General features: G+C 47.4%; 1 protein-coding gene across 5 annotated transcripts in view; it reads left to right on the forward strand.

The window, feature by feature from the left end:
- The window catches only part of LOC143781301 (uncharacterized), a 618193-nt gene that overhangs the window by 557276 nt on the left and 44500 nt on the right, over positions 1-16417 (forward strand). Inside the window, exon 1 of one of the 5 annotated variants that reach the window (XM_077267836.1) lies at positions 3976-4085. The exons of the other annotated variants lie outside the window; for them this stretch is intronic. Within the exon in view, the coding sequence (XP_077123951.1) occupies positions 4028-4085 (58 nt within the window). The 5' untranslated portion in view covers positions 3976-4027. Of the gene's footprint in view, positions 1-3975; positions 4086-16417 lie in introns of those variants that run through there. 5 annotated transcript variants of the gene reach the window in all.

A 16417-nucleotide genomic window follows, 5' to 3' on the forward strand; every position in this document is an offset into this window, starting at 1 on the left:
GTGGTGGTAGATAGGTTGCATCAGATTTGGAATCATGTGGTGGACAATTTGAAGTTGTCCCAGGAGAAGTCTCAGCGGTTTGCTAATCGCCGTCGCCGCGTGGGTCCCCGACTTCGTGTTGGGGACTTGGTGTGGTTGTCTTCTCGTTTTGTTCCTATGAAGGTCTCTTCTCCTAAGTTCAAGCCTCGGTTCATCGGTCCTTATAAGATCTTGGAGATTCTTAACCCTGTGTCTTTTCGTTTGGATCTCCCAGCATCGTTTGCTATTCATAATGTGTTCCATCGGTCGTTGTTGCGGAGGTATGAGGTACCTGTTGTTCCTTCGGCTGAGCCTCCTGCTCCGGTGCTGGTGGAGGGAGAATTGGAGTACGTTGTGGAGAAGATCTTGGATTCTCGTGTTTCCAGACGGAGACTCCAGTATTTGGTTAAGTGGCAGGGTTATGGTCAGGAGGATAATTCTTGGGTGGTCGCCTCTGATGTTCATGTGACCGATTTGGTCCGTGCCTTTCATAGGGCTCATCCTGATCGCCCTGGTGGTTCTCGTGAGGGTTCGGTGACCCCTCCTCAAGGGGGGGGTACTGTTGTGAATTCTGTTTTTGGGCTCCCTCTGGTGGTTACAGATGGTACTGGGTGACTTGTCTTCTCTGGTCCACCTGTTCCATCAGTAAATGGGAGTTCCTATTTAACCTGGCTTCCCAGTCATTTCCTCGCCGGCTATCAATGTAATCAGTGTGTCTCTGTTACCTCTGTTACCTGCTCCTATGACCTTCAGGACAAGCTAAGTTTGGATTTTCCTGTTCGTTTTTTGCTTAAGCATGTTTTTAGTCCAGCTTGCAGATATGTGAATCTTTGCTGCTGGTTGCTCTAGTGGGCTGAAATTACTACTCATGTGCCATGAGTTGGCACATGAGATCAAGTAATTTCAGGATGGTTTTTTGAAGGGTTTTTCGCTAACCGCGCAGTTCATCTTTTTGTATCCTCTGCTATCTAGCTTTAGCGGGCCTCATTTTGCTGAATCTGTTTTCATAACTACGTATGTGATTTCTTCTCATTTCACCGTCATTACATGTGGGGGGCTGCTATTTCTGTGGGGGTTTTTCTCTGGAGGCAAGAGAGGTCTGTATTTCTTCTGATAGGGGAAGTTAGTCCTCCGGCTGGCGCGAGACGTCTAGAGATCATCGCAGGCACGTTCCCCGGCTACTGTTAGTTGTGTGTTTAAGTTCAGGATCACGGTTAGCTCAGGTTCCATCACCCTAGAGCTGTCCTGTTTTTGTACTTGTCCTTTTTGTGATCCCCTGCCATTGGGATCACTACAGATCTCCCAGCATCGTTTGCTATTCATAATGTGTTCCATCGGTCGTTGTTGCAGAGGTATGAGGTACCTGTTGTTCCTTCAGTTGAGCCTCCTGCTCCGGTGCTGGTAGAGGGAGAATTGGAGTATGTTGTGGAGAAGATCTTGGATTCTCGTGTTTCCAGACGGAAACTCCAATATTTGGTTAAGTGGAAGGGTTATGGTCAGGAGGATAATTCTTGGGTGGTCGCCTCTGATGTTCATGCGACGGATTTGGTCCGCGCCTTTCATAGGGCTCATCCTGATCGCCCTGGTGGTTCTCGTGAGGGTTCGGTGACCCCTCCTCAAGGGGGGGGGTACTGTTGTGGATTCTGTTTTTGGGCTCCCCCTGGTGGTTACTGATGGTACTGAGTGACTTTTGTCTTTTGCGGTCTCTGGTGTCCACCTGTTCCATTAGGAGCTGGGAGTTCCCTATTTAACCCGGCTTCCCTGTCATTCCCTTGCCGGCTAGCAATGTAATCAGTGTGTCTCTGTTTACCTCTGCTACCTGCTCCTATAACCGTCAGGACAAGCTAAGTTTTGATTTTCCTGCTTTTGTGTTTTGCATTATCATGTTTTCAGTCCAGCTTGCATACATGTAAATCCTTGCTGCTGGTTGCTCTAGTGGGCTGAAATTACTCCCCATGTACCATGAGTTGGCACATGGGTACTCGTAATTTCAGGATGGTTTTTTGAAGGGTTTTTCGCTGACCGTCTAGTTCCTTTTGTATCCTTCTGCTATCTAGCTTTAGCGGGCCTCATTTTGCTAAATCTGTTTTCATACCTACGTATGTGCCTTCCTCTCATTTCACCGTCATTACATGTGGGGGGCTGCTATTTCTTTGGGGTATTTCTCTGGAGGCAAGATAGGTCTGTGTTTCCTCTGTTAGGGGAAGTTAGTTCTCCGGCTGGCGCGAGACGTCTAGAATCACCGCAGGAACGTTCCCCGGCTACTGCTAGTTGTGTGTGTTAGGATTAGGATCGCGGTCAGCTCAGGTTCCATCACCCTAGAGCTCATCCTATTTTTGGAGCTTGTCCTTTTTGCGATCCCCAGCCATTGGGATCATGACAGGTGATACGGAGTTGTTCTGATCTTTTTACATCCATATAGGTTGCAGAATTCTTGAAATACTTCCGCTTCAAAAGCTGGTCCTTGATCAGTAAGTACTTGTTCAGGATATTCATGTGGTCTACACAGAAATGCTGTTGGAAGGCTCTGGCTGCTGTCTTTGCTATATGATCCTTGACAGGTTCAACTACCAGGAATCTGGAGTAGTGATCCACAATAGTCAAAGCGTAGATGCAGCGCCCCAGAGTCCTGGTCGTTGCAGTACTGTGGCTCCGCCGCTAAGGGGAGCTATGGTACGTCCGATGGCACTGAAGGAGTTCATCTGACCAGGTATCACAGTCACCAATACATTTCACAGCTGGGTCTCCAGGGGGAGCTAAGGGTGCTATTCACTAGGCCACTCCCCACCATTGTGGGTAAAACTGGGGGTCAGGCAGGAAGTTAGAACAGAAAGCTGACTGGATTGGACCTGACAACACCTGGTGGCAGAGGGTGTTGTGGGGAGAAGAGACAGTAGGGTCTCTGTCAGGGGTGGGATCCTGACAGAGGCTTGGCAAATTGAGCGAACGTAATGGGACCGTGCCTGCTCAGCATAGCGGCGGTGCCCAAGGAAGGACAAGAAGCGAGATAGATTGTGCTGAGTGAGAAACGAGATCAAAGCAATAGGAGAATACCAGTAGGAGTCGTGCTAAAAGAACAAGGCAACATCCTACTGAGGTGCACAACCGGTGGCCGGAACGCCGAGAGAGTATTATAACATTCCGCTTCAAGCAATACTCTAAACAGCGGCAGGACAGTCAGTCTAAGGCGGGCTGTCTCACTTCAATCACCTATGCAGTCTTGGGGGGCAACTTGTGGAGAGGGGCGACTCTAGGGTCCCGGAAGAGCTCCGAGCCTACCCATCAAACGTGTGCTGTCCCAACCAGAATATCAGGGAGGGACGGAGGATTAGCAGAACATCATCTAATCGAGTTGTGAGGGAACTTAAGAAACAGACACAACAGTTGTGGGGACTTTCCGTAAGCACAGCAGGGAAGGACCACAACACATAGCGCAAGCAGGAAGGCACAGATTTCCACCTGTGAAGAGAACTCTGGAGGTGCCATTGGACCGGCCGGACTTGCGCAGCCTGGTGAACCGTATTCTGGACTGAGGACCCAGAGATCTTCAGTAAAGAGGTAAAGAGACTGCAACCTGGTGTCCTCGTTATTTACCGCGACCTGCACCCCACAACTGCACCACTATCACCACTCATTGCATCGGACGTCCCCCACTGACCGGCAGGGCCACGGACCGGGTCTAGCTACCGTGACAACCCCAGCACCGAGACTTAGAGGCCTGGTGCCGGGTACCCCTCGGCCCTGCGGCGGTGTGGGGGCGCTTCATAAACATAGAGTGACTGGCTTGGAGTTAGCTTCACATGGTCTAAGGCCACCAGTTCAAGTGGCTTTTTGGTGATTATGGGCTGTAGGGGAGCCCTCTGGCTGTTACGGTCCTTTCTGCGCAGGTGACATGGGCCACACTTTCAGCACCACTTTTCGATGGCTTTTGTCATGCCAATCCAGTAGAATCTTCCACGTAACCGGATCTCTAACTTCTTCCATCCGAAGTGTCCTGCTCCATCGTGGTATGCTTCCAGAACCATTGGCGCATCTCGTCTTGGGACCACAATCTGCCAGACTAACTCGTAAGTACGTGGATCTATGTTTCTCCGGCACAGCTTACCATCGTACATGAACAATTTGCCTTTTTCCTTCCATAGCTGTTGCGTCTCTTGTGGATCATCTAGACCAAGATGCGAATCTGCTTGTTTCAGCAGCTCATTGACCAGATGGATTGCGGGATCACTATCCTGTGTCTCTGCCCATCCATGGTGGGGCAATGGGTTGAGCATGGCTTCTTGCTTGTTTATGTTCTTGTTCCTCACGTAATGAGAGTACTGAGTTGCTCCAGGGTGATGGAAAGCTGGCAGCTCTACCTCTTCAAATTCCTCTGAATCCTCTCCCACATCTGGTAGGTTGGGCATTCTGGACAGCACATCTGCGTTGGCATTCTTGTGCCTTGCACAGTATTTGATAGTGAAGTCATAATTGGACAACTGGGCCATCCATCGCTGCTCCAAGGCACCGAGTTTTGCCGCCTCCAGGTGAGTCGGCGGATTGTTGTCTGTGTAGATTGTAAATCTTGCAGAGGCCAGGTAATGCTTGAACCTCTCTGTCACTGCCCAGACAATGACAATGAACTCCAGCTTAAAGAAACTATAATTTTCATAGTTCCTTTCTGTGGGGCGAAGCTTTGTGCTGGCATAAGCAATTACCCTTTCCTTGCCTTTCTGTACCTGGGACAGTACTGATCCCAACCCCACATTGCTGGCATCCATGTACAGCACAAACGGTCGTATTCGGAGTAGGCCAGTACCTCATCTCCCGTGAGAGCCAGCTTCATCCGAGTGAAGGATCCTTCCAGTTTGTCGTTCCAGTCAAACGGGGTATTCTTACCCTTGGTTTTCTTAGATTGGCCCACTAACAGGTCTTGCAGTGGTGCGGCTAAATTGGTGAAGTCCTTAACAAACCTTCTGTTATAGCCTACCAGGAACTGTCGGACTTCATGGAGGTTACTGGGTTTTGGCCAGTTCTTGATCACGGTGACCTTGTCTGGATCTGGGGCCACTCATTCAGAGTTCACCACATGGCTCAGGTACTGCACTTTGGATTTCATCAGGTGACATTTCGATGGTTTTACCTTCAAGCCAAAGTTGGACAGGGCTTCAAACACCTCGGCCAAGTGCTTCAGGTGGTCTTCATACGTTTTGGAGAAGATGATGACGTTGTCCAGGTACAGCAAGACAGTTTCGAAGTTCTTGTGTCCGAGACAGCACTTCATCATTCTCTGAAATGTTCCTGGGGCATTGAACAGTGCAAACGGCATGTAATTGAATTCGGAGAGACCCATCGGTGTTGTGAAGGCCGTCTTCTCTTTGCCTGCCTCTGCTACGGGAACCTGCCAGTACCCACTGGTGAGATCCAAGGTAGAGAAGTAATTAGCAGATTTGAATGCAGCCAATGACTCTTCTATTCTAGGCAATGGGTATGCATCCTTGTGTGTTATGCAGTTTATCTGCCTATAATCTACACACATTCTCATGGAGCCTTTTTTCTTTCTGATGAGGACTAATGAACCTGCCCAGGGGCTACAACTATCTCTGATTACCCCAGCCTCTTTCATCTCTCGCAACATACTTTTAGCACACTGGTAATGAGCTGGAGGTACAGGCCAGTACCTCTCCTTAATAGGTGGATGACTACCCGTGGGGATATAATGTTGTACCCCTTTTACCTGCCCAAAATCTAGTGGATGTTAACTGAGTACCCATTCATAGTTTTGGACTACCCGGTAAGCCCCTTGTTTCTGGTGTGAAGGTGTAGAATCAGTGCCCACATGTAATTTTTGACACCAATCTTCCATTTGACCTGCAGAGCCATTGTCCACCGCCTGGTCTGATGGGACCAAGGGTTCTGTTGCTTGGATCACATTGTTATTAACAGAAAATAGATTGGCAATTGTGGCATATCTGGTTAGGTGAACATCCTTCTCTCCACAGTTAAGAACACGTATTGGTACTCTCCCTTTGCAGACTTCAACCACCCCTCTGGCTGTCAGGATTGTAGGCCTACTGTCTGAATACACAGGTTCTACCAGGGCCTGGTAGTCTTTACCTCTGATTCCTATTGCTGCCCGACACCATATCAACATTTCACTCCTGGGGGGTACTGCAATGGGGATTGGATCACTCACTGTGACTCTGCCAATTTCTCCACCAAAGAAGAGAAAAGAGACAAAAACTTGGTGGGATTTAACCACCCTCCAAAACTACATATCGAAATATATGATTCCAAGAGGTTTACAGTTGAAGAAAAAAGGCACCACCGACTTTGGTACAACATTTTCCAATGAATGGAATGAAATATTAAGCAATTGCTCACTGAACCTCATGAGTCTCATTGTTAAATATGAGGAGAAAAAACTTCAGGATATACAAAAGGAAATTGACAGTTCCAAAGAAAGTCTAAAAAATATGAATGTCATTTGTGAAAATTGTGACACCTATAAGAAGATCCGGGATGAACTAACAACATTAGAGGACGAAATCATACAACGGAAAAAACGGAAATTTGAACGAGACCTAGAGGATTATGCCAATAACAAAGTGTATAATTGGAATGATGGCAATGAGTCTTATAGTACTCCAAGATCAATTTTACGTTTTTCCAATCGCCGCAGAAGACCAAATAAACGCTATGTAAGCTTTAGTTCTTGAGATGGCGAATCAGATGACAATGGTCTCAGCACATCTGACATTTCTCTCAATGAGCCCATGGAGTATAATCTAGCCAAACAATCAAATAAATCAAAAAACGCAAAAGGCGCGGTGGGAGGAAGCACAGAAAATCATTATGGTGTACAAACCCGCCGCAACAAAAGCATGATGAGATAAGTCAGAATGTCGTAAATTTGTCTTCAAAAATTTTTTCACAGGAGCAACTGCAAGTTTTGGCATTTGGTCTTAATTTTGCACCGGATCAAGACTTTAACCTCTTTGCAAGTATTTTGGATGTGAACAAATTCATCAGGAACCTGACTATAAAAAAAACATTTTTTTTCAGCTAACCAGGAACAGGACATAGAAACTGAGGACCGGGTTGAAAATGAGTTTCATGCATTAGATTTCCACGAGCAAATGTCATTGTTAATTTTGCAGGATTTGCAGGGTAGTGATAGAACAAATAAATGTGTTAATCAGGCAGATTATTTTGGCACAAAAAATCCCTATTTCTATCCTATAAATTCTCAAGCTGAATGCATGAACAAATTTCAAGAAATAGTAGAACGTGATCTTAAACTCCTACACGAAAATAAACAGCCAGCTAAAAAGAATATATCTAAACAACAAAGTAAAGCCATTCAGGAAATTAAAGCCATGAAAGATATAGTCATAAAAACAAGCGATAAAGGGGGTGTAATTGTTATAATGAATTCTATAGATTATAAAAATGAGATTTTCAAACTAATTTCTGACAATAATATTTACAAAAAAGTAACTTCTGACCCTACTGTCCTATTTAAACAACAAATAGACATAATGATTGATGAAGGTGTATCCTTAGGGGTTTTAACCTCTAAACAAGCGGACTACATGCATGTCTCACACCCTGTTATGCCCATTTTATATGGGCTTCCCAAAATTCACAAGCAGGCTGAATTTCCCCCAATGAGACCTATAGTCTCCAGTATAGGATCACTAAATGAATTTTTAGGTCAATGGCTGGATTCTCTGCTCCAACCTTTAGTTGTAAGAACCCCAGGGCATATTAAGGATACCAAAGAGGTTCTGGGTATTATAACACAAAAACAGTGGAAATCAGACTTCACATGGTTAAGCTGCGATGTAATATCATTATATACATGCATTCCGCATGATGTAGCCATGACAGCACTGCAATTTCATTTAAGGAAATACAGTACCTACTCAGAGGATTTGACCAATTTTATTTTACAGGTCACTTTTTTTCTATTAACGCACAATTTCTTTTCTTTTGATGGGGATTATTATTTGCAGTGCACAGGTGTTTCTATGGGCGCAAAATTTTCACCATCTTTGGCAAATTTAGTGATGGCCCATTGGGAATATTTATATTTGTTTTCATCATCCAATCCATTTTCTTCATTTATTCACTGGTATGGCAGATACATCGACGATACGTTGATTATATGGAGGGGCGATGTATCTGCCATACAGGAATTCATAAACTATATTAACAATAATAATTGTAATTAGTGTTGAGCGATGCCATCCGATACTTGAAAGTATCGGTATCGGATAGTATCGGCCGATACCCGAAAAGTATCAGATATCGCCGATACCGATACCCGATACCCATACAAGTCAATGGGACACCAAGTATCGGAAGGTATCCTGATGGTTCCCAGGGTCTGAAGGAGAGGAAACTCTCCTTCAGGCCCTGGGATCCATATCAATGTGTAAAATAAAGAATTAAAATAAAAAATAGGGATATACTCACCTCTCCGACGCAGCCTGGACGTTACCGATGTAACCGGCAGCCGTTGTTCCTAAGAATGCGCGCTTGAAAGACCTTAGATGATGTCGCGGCTTGTGATTGGTCGCGTAGCGGTCACGTGACCGCTCACGCGACCAATCAGAAGCCGCGACGTCATCTAAGGTCTTTCAAGCGCGCATTCTTAGGAACAATGGCTGCCGGTTACATTGGTAACGTCCAGGCTGCGTCGGAGAGGTGAGTATATCCCTATTTTTTATTTTAATTCTTTATTTTACACATTGATATCAATCCCGATACCGATTCCCGATACCACAAAAGTATCGGAACTCGGTATCGGAATTCCGATACCGCAAGTATCGGCCGATACCCGATACTTGCGGTATCGGAATGCTCAACACTAATTGTAATATAAAATTCACTTTTGTACATGTGGTATCCAAAATTTCTTTTTTGGATCTAGAATTGACAGGTACTCCGAATGAATTAGTGTCCACACGCACATTCATAAAACCAACAGCAGGCAACACGGTTCTCCATGCTAAAAGCAGCCACCCCAGACATACAATAAAAGCCATCCCCGTGGGTGAATTCACCAAACTGAAGCGGAATTGCAATAATAACAAGGACTTAGAGGAAGATCTATCTCAATCACGAAAAAAATTTACTAAGCGGGGTTACCTTAACTGGATGCTCAATAGAGCGACAAATGTGGTCAATTTGAAAAATCAATCAGATCTTATTTATGCAGAATCAAACAGCAATAACATCAATAAAAACAAAAATAAAAATAAAAATATCAAAAAAAATTTCTAATAAACCATATGTTTGTTTACAATTTAGTCCGCAATTTAATGAAATCAAAACTATCATTATACAGTCCAAGGAACAAAATGCGGCAGCACTCACTGATTCTGGAGTATAAAATGCCTTTATTTATACATCACGGTACATCTTCATGGCTCAGAGGGGAGGAATAGTGGCTGGAGTGTGCGGGGAGAGACGACGGCCATTTCGCGCTAAAGTCAGTGCTTCTACAGGTCCACAACCAAGGGAAGTGATGCCAGGAGAAATAGGTATGTGCAATCAAACTCCTCCCATGTCCCACTCCCATTGGATGTTTAACAAGTGCACATGCATAATAATAACTGTTAAAAACAATCATAAGTTAAATAGACCACATCTATCACAAAAAACCTTGATTTAACTCTACTCCTTTACGTATACAAACTTATTATAACTCTTTACAAAATCGTACCTGTTTACGGAACAATAACAAATGAACATGCGCGAGGTTGATAACCATAGAGCATATAAGAAATATATATAGCGGACAATCAAGAGGAGAGGTCGCATACTAGAATGGTAAGCCCAAAATATAACATGTTGTTTAACATTCCCTTATATCAAAAGAATTTTTTATCTATATGTATTCTGTTACATTCAAAATCTTTTTATAGAAAAACCGACATATCGACCCTGTCGTTCAATCCTGCTGGACCAGTGGCCCTAGTGCGCAAAATCCACCTCGCCTCCTTTCTTAATAATAATTTATGCAAATCTCCTCCTTGTGTCGGCAAAGTCACCTTCTCAACACCTGCAAATGTTAACACCTTCAGGTTCCCTCCATGAACTTCTTTGACATGATTGATTAATCTGGGTACCCCTTTTCCTGTAGAAATCGACTTAAAATGCTCTCTAAACCGCACATACATTTTTCGGATGGTCTTCCCAATGTAGAACCTCCTACACGGGCAGAATACCACATAAACTACATATTCAGATTTACATTAAATAAGCTGTTGAACAGTATGTGTCACTGAACCAATATTGAGCGCCTGTCCAGTAAGATGGTACTGACAATATTGACAGTGACCACAACGAAAATTGCCTTTTGGTGTTCTTTGGGTAAGCCAATTAGTATTTTGTGTCATGATTCGATTCCGGACAATTACATCCCTAATACGGGTGCTACGCCTATTAAAAATCAGAGGCCCATTCATTGTTCTACCCACCAGGTCTCTATCTCTTTCGAGTACATGCCAATGCTTCCTGATCGTGGATCTGATCTCCCAATCCATAGGACCATATTGGAAGCAGAAGGTAAACCGTTGTCCTGGTGTATTAGAGGTGTCAAATTCGGGACTCTGGGAACACTTATTAACTCTTTCCAGGCCTCTCTGTAAGATTGAATCTGGATAGCCCCTACTATGCATCCTCTGGCATAGTTCACTAGACTGCTGTTCAAAGCCCCTCTGAGTGTTATTCACTCTCCGTGTCCTCAGTAGCTGGCTATAAGGTAGCGCTTTTTTAATGTGAGTCGGGTGATAGTGGAGCGCCCCCACACCGCTGCAGGGCCTACGGGTACCCGGCACCGGGCCTCTGGGTCTCAGTCCTGGGGTTGTCACGGTGGCTAGACCCGGTCCGTGGCCCTGTCCGTCAGTGGGGGACGTCCGGTGCAAATAGTGGTGGTGTAGCGGTGCAGTTGTGGGGTGCAGGTCGCGGTAAATAACGAGGACACCAGGTTTGCAGTCTCTTTACCTCTTTACTGGAGATCTCTGAGTCCTCAGTCCAGAATACGGTTCACCAGGCTGCGCAAGTCCGGCCGGTCCAATGGCACCTCCAGAGCTCTCCTCACAGGTGGAAATCAGTGCCTTCCTTCTTAGCGCTATGTGTTGTAGTCCTTCCCTGCTGTGCTCACGGAAAGTACCCCACAACTGTTGTGTCTGTTTCTTAAGTTCCCTCACAACTCGACTAGATGATGTTCTGCTAATCCTCCGTCCCTCCCTGAGATCCGGGTAGGAACGGCACCCGTTTGACGGGTAGGCCTGGAGTTCTTCCGGGACCCTAGAGACGCCCCTCTCCCGCAATTGCCTCCCAAGACTTCATAGGTGATTTGAGTTAGACAGCCCGCCTGAGACTGACTGTCCTGCCGCTGTTTAGAGTATTGCTTGAAGCTGTCTATTGAAATACTCCCTCGGCGTTCCGGCCACCGGTTATGCGCCTTAGTAGGATGTTGCTCCGGTCTTACAGCACGACCCCTACTGGTGTTCTCCTATTGCTTCGATCTCGTTTCTCACTCAGCACAATATATCTCTCTTCTAGTCCCTTCTTGGGCACCGCCGCTACCCGGAGCAGGTGCGGTCCCGTTACGTTCGTTCTCGTTGCCAAGCCTCTGTCAGGATCCCACCCCTGACAGAGACCCTACTGTCTCTTCCCCTACAACACCCTCTGCCACAAGGTGTTGCCTGGTTCCAACCCAGTCAGCTTCTGACTAACTTCCTGCCTGACCCCCAGTTTACCCACTATGGTGGGGAGTGGCCTAATGAATAGCACCCTTAGCTCCCCCCGGAGGCCCGACTGTGAAATCTATTGGTGTCTGTGATACCTGATCAGATGAGCTCCTTCAGTGCCATCGGACGCACCACAGCTCCCCATAGTGGCGGAGCCACAGTACTGCAACGACCAGGACTCTGGGCCGCTGCACTCCCCCCTGGTTAAACACAGTACTCCGGGACTGGGAAGAAAACAACAATACAAGTTTAGCAAAAAGACATACAATTTTGTTGAGTGCAATAACATTAAGTATACTTGAACAGGCTTCCCTTTATGGGAGGTGAGGACACTTGAACGTTACAAAACATGGTTAAATATCAAAACATTATAAATTACAGGCTATAAATAACTCCTGTTACCCAACCGGGTATTCTACTAAGTGCAAACATTTGGATAATATATTAACATTGTCTTTAGAAGACGCACACTCTAAGTCCGCCAAAGACCTTCCTATAATCACATTATAAGGTACTTTAACTTTTCCATTCTCCTTCTTTAAATCTGCAGGACCGCCTGTCCTATCGGCACCAGACCTACTGCCTCTCCTTTCTGTTACAGGACCGCCCCGTTCAGCCAGGGCCTACTGCCTTTTCAACTACTATACACAGTATAGAACATAACATTACTTTCGGTTTTTAGAAGCACTGAGCCATCTGCATATGACTCCTAAGAGGACTCACTACCTAACACCTACGGGTTCACTTTCTGTCCTCTACAACACATTATTAACTCTTTTGCTATAACAAACTAACTTTCTATGGAGGACTCAGGGTCTACCTTCTATCCCCAATTTCTTATCAACATCATCAACTATTTCCTTTATAACACCAATTCTCATTACTACTTCTTTCTACTGACTATGCAGGACACACTGTCTACCCCTATGGGCCTACTGCATCTTCCTTCTGTCTCTCGTTCTTTCTTCTAAGGAACATTATCAACATTTCTTTACTTTACAATTAACCATTTCAATACACATAACTTCTTCATGTAAACATTATCATTTTTACTTTAAGCATTGTCATTACATTACTGTTCTAAAACAGTATCACGCATAAGTACACTTTCGGCATCCCCTTTAAGAGAGGATCAAGTCTTTCTGAGGTAGTACGTCTTCTCAGACTACCAGTCCATACTCAGCAAAGGTTCCGGTATGGTATCTTCGCAAAGAGTCTTTAAGTAAAACCAGTAGAAAACACCCTTAAGAAGGTGTGAACTATTTACAAGGAAAAGTTTGTATCATGCACGGTCCATGATTACTGCAGTTCTTTCAACTTGTGCAAACTTGAGGAAAAATAAACAAACACCAGGGATCCCGGGTCAGCAGAGGGATCCTTAGGAATTAACCCTGGACGGGTTTAGCAGCAACAGTCAACAACAGTTAAACAAAGAACTATTTACATTTTTAAGGCAGTCATGCTTACTCATTCTCAGAATCCTCCACGAGGCGCCACCTGGCGGGTGAACCCCTGCAATACAGGCAGTTCAAGTTCCAGGTTCACTCCCGCTGCCAGGTACACCCCATGGGTTTGGGTCTGTTGCACAACCAGGTCGTGTGCAGTAATGAGGGTCTGTGTCCCCACCTCTCTCCGTGCTGGTACAGCAGGGGCACCGGTTGTTCGAGGGAGAGCCTCCTTGGTCACCACCGTGGTGGTGGTGGCCAGACTGCAGGTCACAGTTTCCATCAGCGTACAGGTGGGGGTGACCAGGGTGGTCACAGATCGGTCACACGGTGGCACCTTGGCTACAGGAGCCGGCTTTTCTGGCACCTTGGGCGGGGGTTCCATTGGCCTCTCCTTGCGCACATTCAGAGCAAACCACCCCTTCTCCCCAAAGTGCCTGGTGTAGGTGACGCTGTCCCCCGGGTAGAGGTCTCGATCGGGGTGGCCCTCCCTGAGGTGCGACTCGACGTCCCGGCGGTTAACAAAGACCTCCGCGTATAGCCCCGGTTCTTTAATAAAGCCCCAGCCTCCTCGGAGCTTAAAGGTGGTGACGATGCCCTGCCTGCGCGGGGCCTGGTGAGTGGTGGGGTCCTTGCGGGCCCGCTCTTTTACTGCCAGGTCCTTCTGATGGCAAGCCTCCATCCCAGCCTGGTACGCCTTCCTCCTTCCACTGCTGTTCCAGCTGGGCCTGGTATGTCTCCCAGCTCAGGGCCTGCACCATCTCCCCTTCCCGTGTCTTCACCCCGGGGAATCCCATAAGGTCTGGTCCGGGGTTCACCCAGCGGTATACCATACGCTCCGCACGGGCCTCGCATGGCAGGGTGATTGGCGCGATCGGGGCCTTCATACGGTGTTCCATGCCCGTAGCTTCCTCCCAGGGCAACAGACGCTGGAGCTTATGAGTCCCCGGGGAAGGGGGTGCTGCAACGGGGCCCACTAACACACCCTCCACTGGCGGGGCAGGATCGGCGGACTCACCAACTGGTGCGAGGTCACTTTCCGCGACAGGTCCCGCTGGTTCTTCCGGGGAGGACTCCGATGTCTGGGAACCCGCTGCCGGCACCACCGGGGGGTGGAGCCTGGACCCTCACATTCAGTTGGAGGAGCTGGTTATATAAGTCCTCAATCTCGGCCCTCAGGAATTTGGTGTTGTCCACGGAGAACCGGCCGGCACGCTCATCCAGGTAGTCAGGGGAGACGTCCGCTTCCACCCCGCTTTCGGCCTCAGAGCTGCTGGCCATGGCGTCCTCCACGTGGGTCACTTCCTGGTCCTTTTCCCGCTCTCTCCTTCGTGAGCGGTTTCGTTTTCTCTGCCTCCGCCCTCCATTGAGGATGAGGAGGCGGATCTCTGCTGCTGACGGACACGTCCTTACTGCACAAAAATACTTAGACTGGGCGGCCATTGTCCTTCGCGCTCTTCAGTTTGTCTACGCCTACTCCACGCCCCTCTTCTTCTCCTGCGCCTCTCCTCAGCGCTGCAATGGCGGCGGTTTTGGCGGCAAATGGCAATACACAGTCTCTCAATAAAGCACAGTCCAAGTACAAATCACAGTTCCAAGGCACACATGACCTGATTCTTCAGGCTTAAGTAGATCCTGTTCGTGACGCCAAGTTGGAGCGCCCCCACACCGCCGCAGGGCCTAGGGGTACCCATCACCGGGCCTCTGGGTCTCAGTCCTGGGGTTGTCACGGTGGCTAGACCCGGTCCGTGGCCCTGTCCGTCAGTGGGGGACGTCCGGTGCAAATAGTGGTGGTGTAGCGGTGCAGTTGTGGGGTGCAGGTCGCGGTAAATAACGAGGACACCAGGTTTGCAGTCTATTTACCTCTTTACTGGAGATCTCTGAGTCCTCAGTCCAGAATACGGTTCACCAGGCTGCGCAAGTCCGGCCGGTCCAATGGCACCTCCAGAGCTCTCCTCACAGGTGGAAATCAGTGCCTTCCTTCTTAGCGCTATGTGTTGTAGTCCTTCCCTGCTGTGCTCACGGAAAGTACCCCACAACTGTTGTGTCTGTTTCTTAAGTTCCCTCACAACTCGACTAGATGATGTTCTGCTAATCCTCCGTCCCTCCCTGAGATCCGGGTAGGAACGGCACCCGTTTGACGGGTAGGCCTGGAGTTCTTCCGGGACCCTAGAGACGCCCCTCTCCCGCAATTGCCTCCCAAGACTTCATAGGTGATTTGAGTTAGACAGCCCGCCTGAGACTGACTGTCCTGCCGCTGTTTAGAGTATTGCTTGAAGCTGTCTATTGAAATACTCCCTCGGCGTTCCGGCCACCGGTTATGCGCCTCAGTAGGATGTTGCTCCGGTCTTACAGCACGACCCCTACTGGTGTTCTCCTATTGCTTCGATCTCGTTTCTCACTCAGCACAATATATCTCTCTTCTAGTCCCTTCTTGGGCACCGCCGCTACCCGGAGCAGGCGCGGTCCCGTTACGTTCGTTCTCGTTGCCAAGCCTCTGTCAGGATCCCACCCCTGACAGAGACCCTACTGTCTCTTCCCCTACAACACCCTCTGCCACAAGGTGTTGCCTGGTTCCAACCCAGTCAGCTTCTGACTAACTTCCTGCCTGACCCCCAGTTTACCCACTATGGTGGGGAGTGGCCTAATGAATAGCACCCTTAGCTCCCCCCGGAGGCCCGACTGTGAAATCTATTGGTGAAATCTATTGGTGTCTGTGATACCTGATCAGATGAGCACCTTCAGTGCCATCGGACGCACCACAGCTCCCCATAGTGGCGGAGCCACAGTACTGCAACGACCAGGACTCTGGGCCGCTGCAATAGCTGTCAAAATGTAAGACTGAATTGATGGCAGTAGGCTTACGAAAAATAGATGTACATATTTTCCCCTCCTGAATCTCTACTAACACATCCAGAAACTCTAATTTGTCACCTCCGAAACAATGTGTAAAAGTCATTCCTGCATTATTTATGGTATTCATGTATTCCACAAATGATGTGAACTCATCCTCAGTGCCATCCCATACCAGAAAGACGTCGTCCACATATCTCAAATAAAGTTTGATGTGCTTCAAAAACATATTTGCATTTGAATACACATAATCCTACTCAAACACGGCCATAAACAAATTAGCAAAAGTACAAGCAGCCGGGGTCCCCATGGCAGTCCCAGTGGTCTGTCTGTACCAATCATTAAGAAATGTGA

The sequence above is a fragment of the Ranitomeya variabilis genome, chromosome 6 (genome assembly GCF_051348905.1).
Source record: "Ranitomeya variabilis isolate aRanVar5 chromosome 6, aRanVar5.hap1, whole genome shotgun sequence".
Taxonomy (NCBI): Eukaryota; Metazoa; Chordata; class Amphibia; order Anura; family Dendrobatidae; genus Ranitomeya; species Ranitomeya variabilis.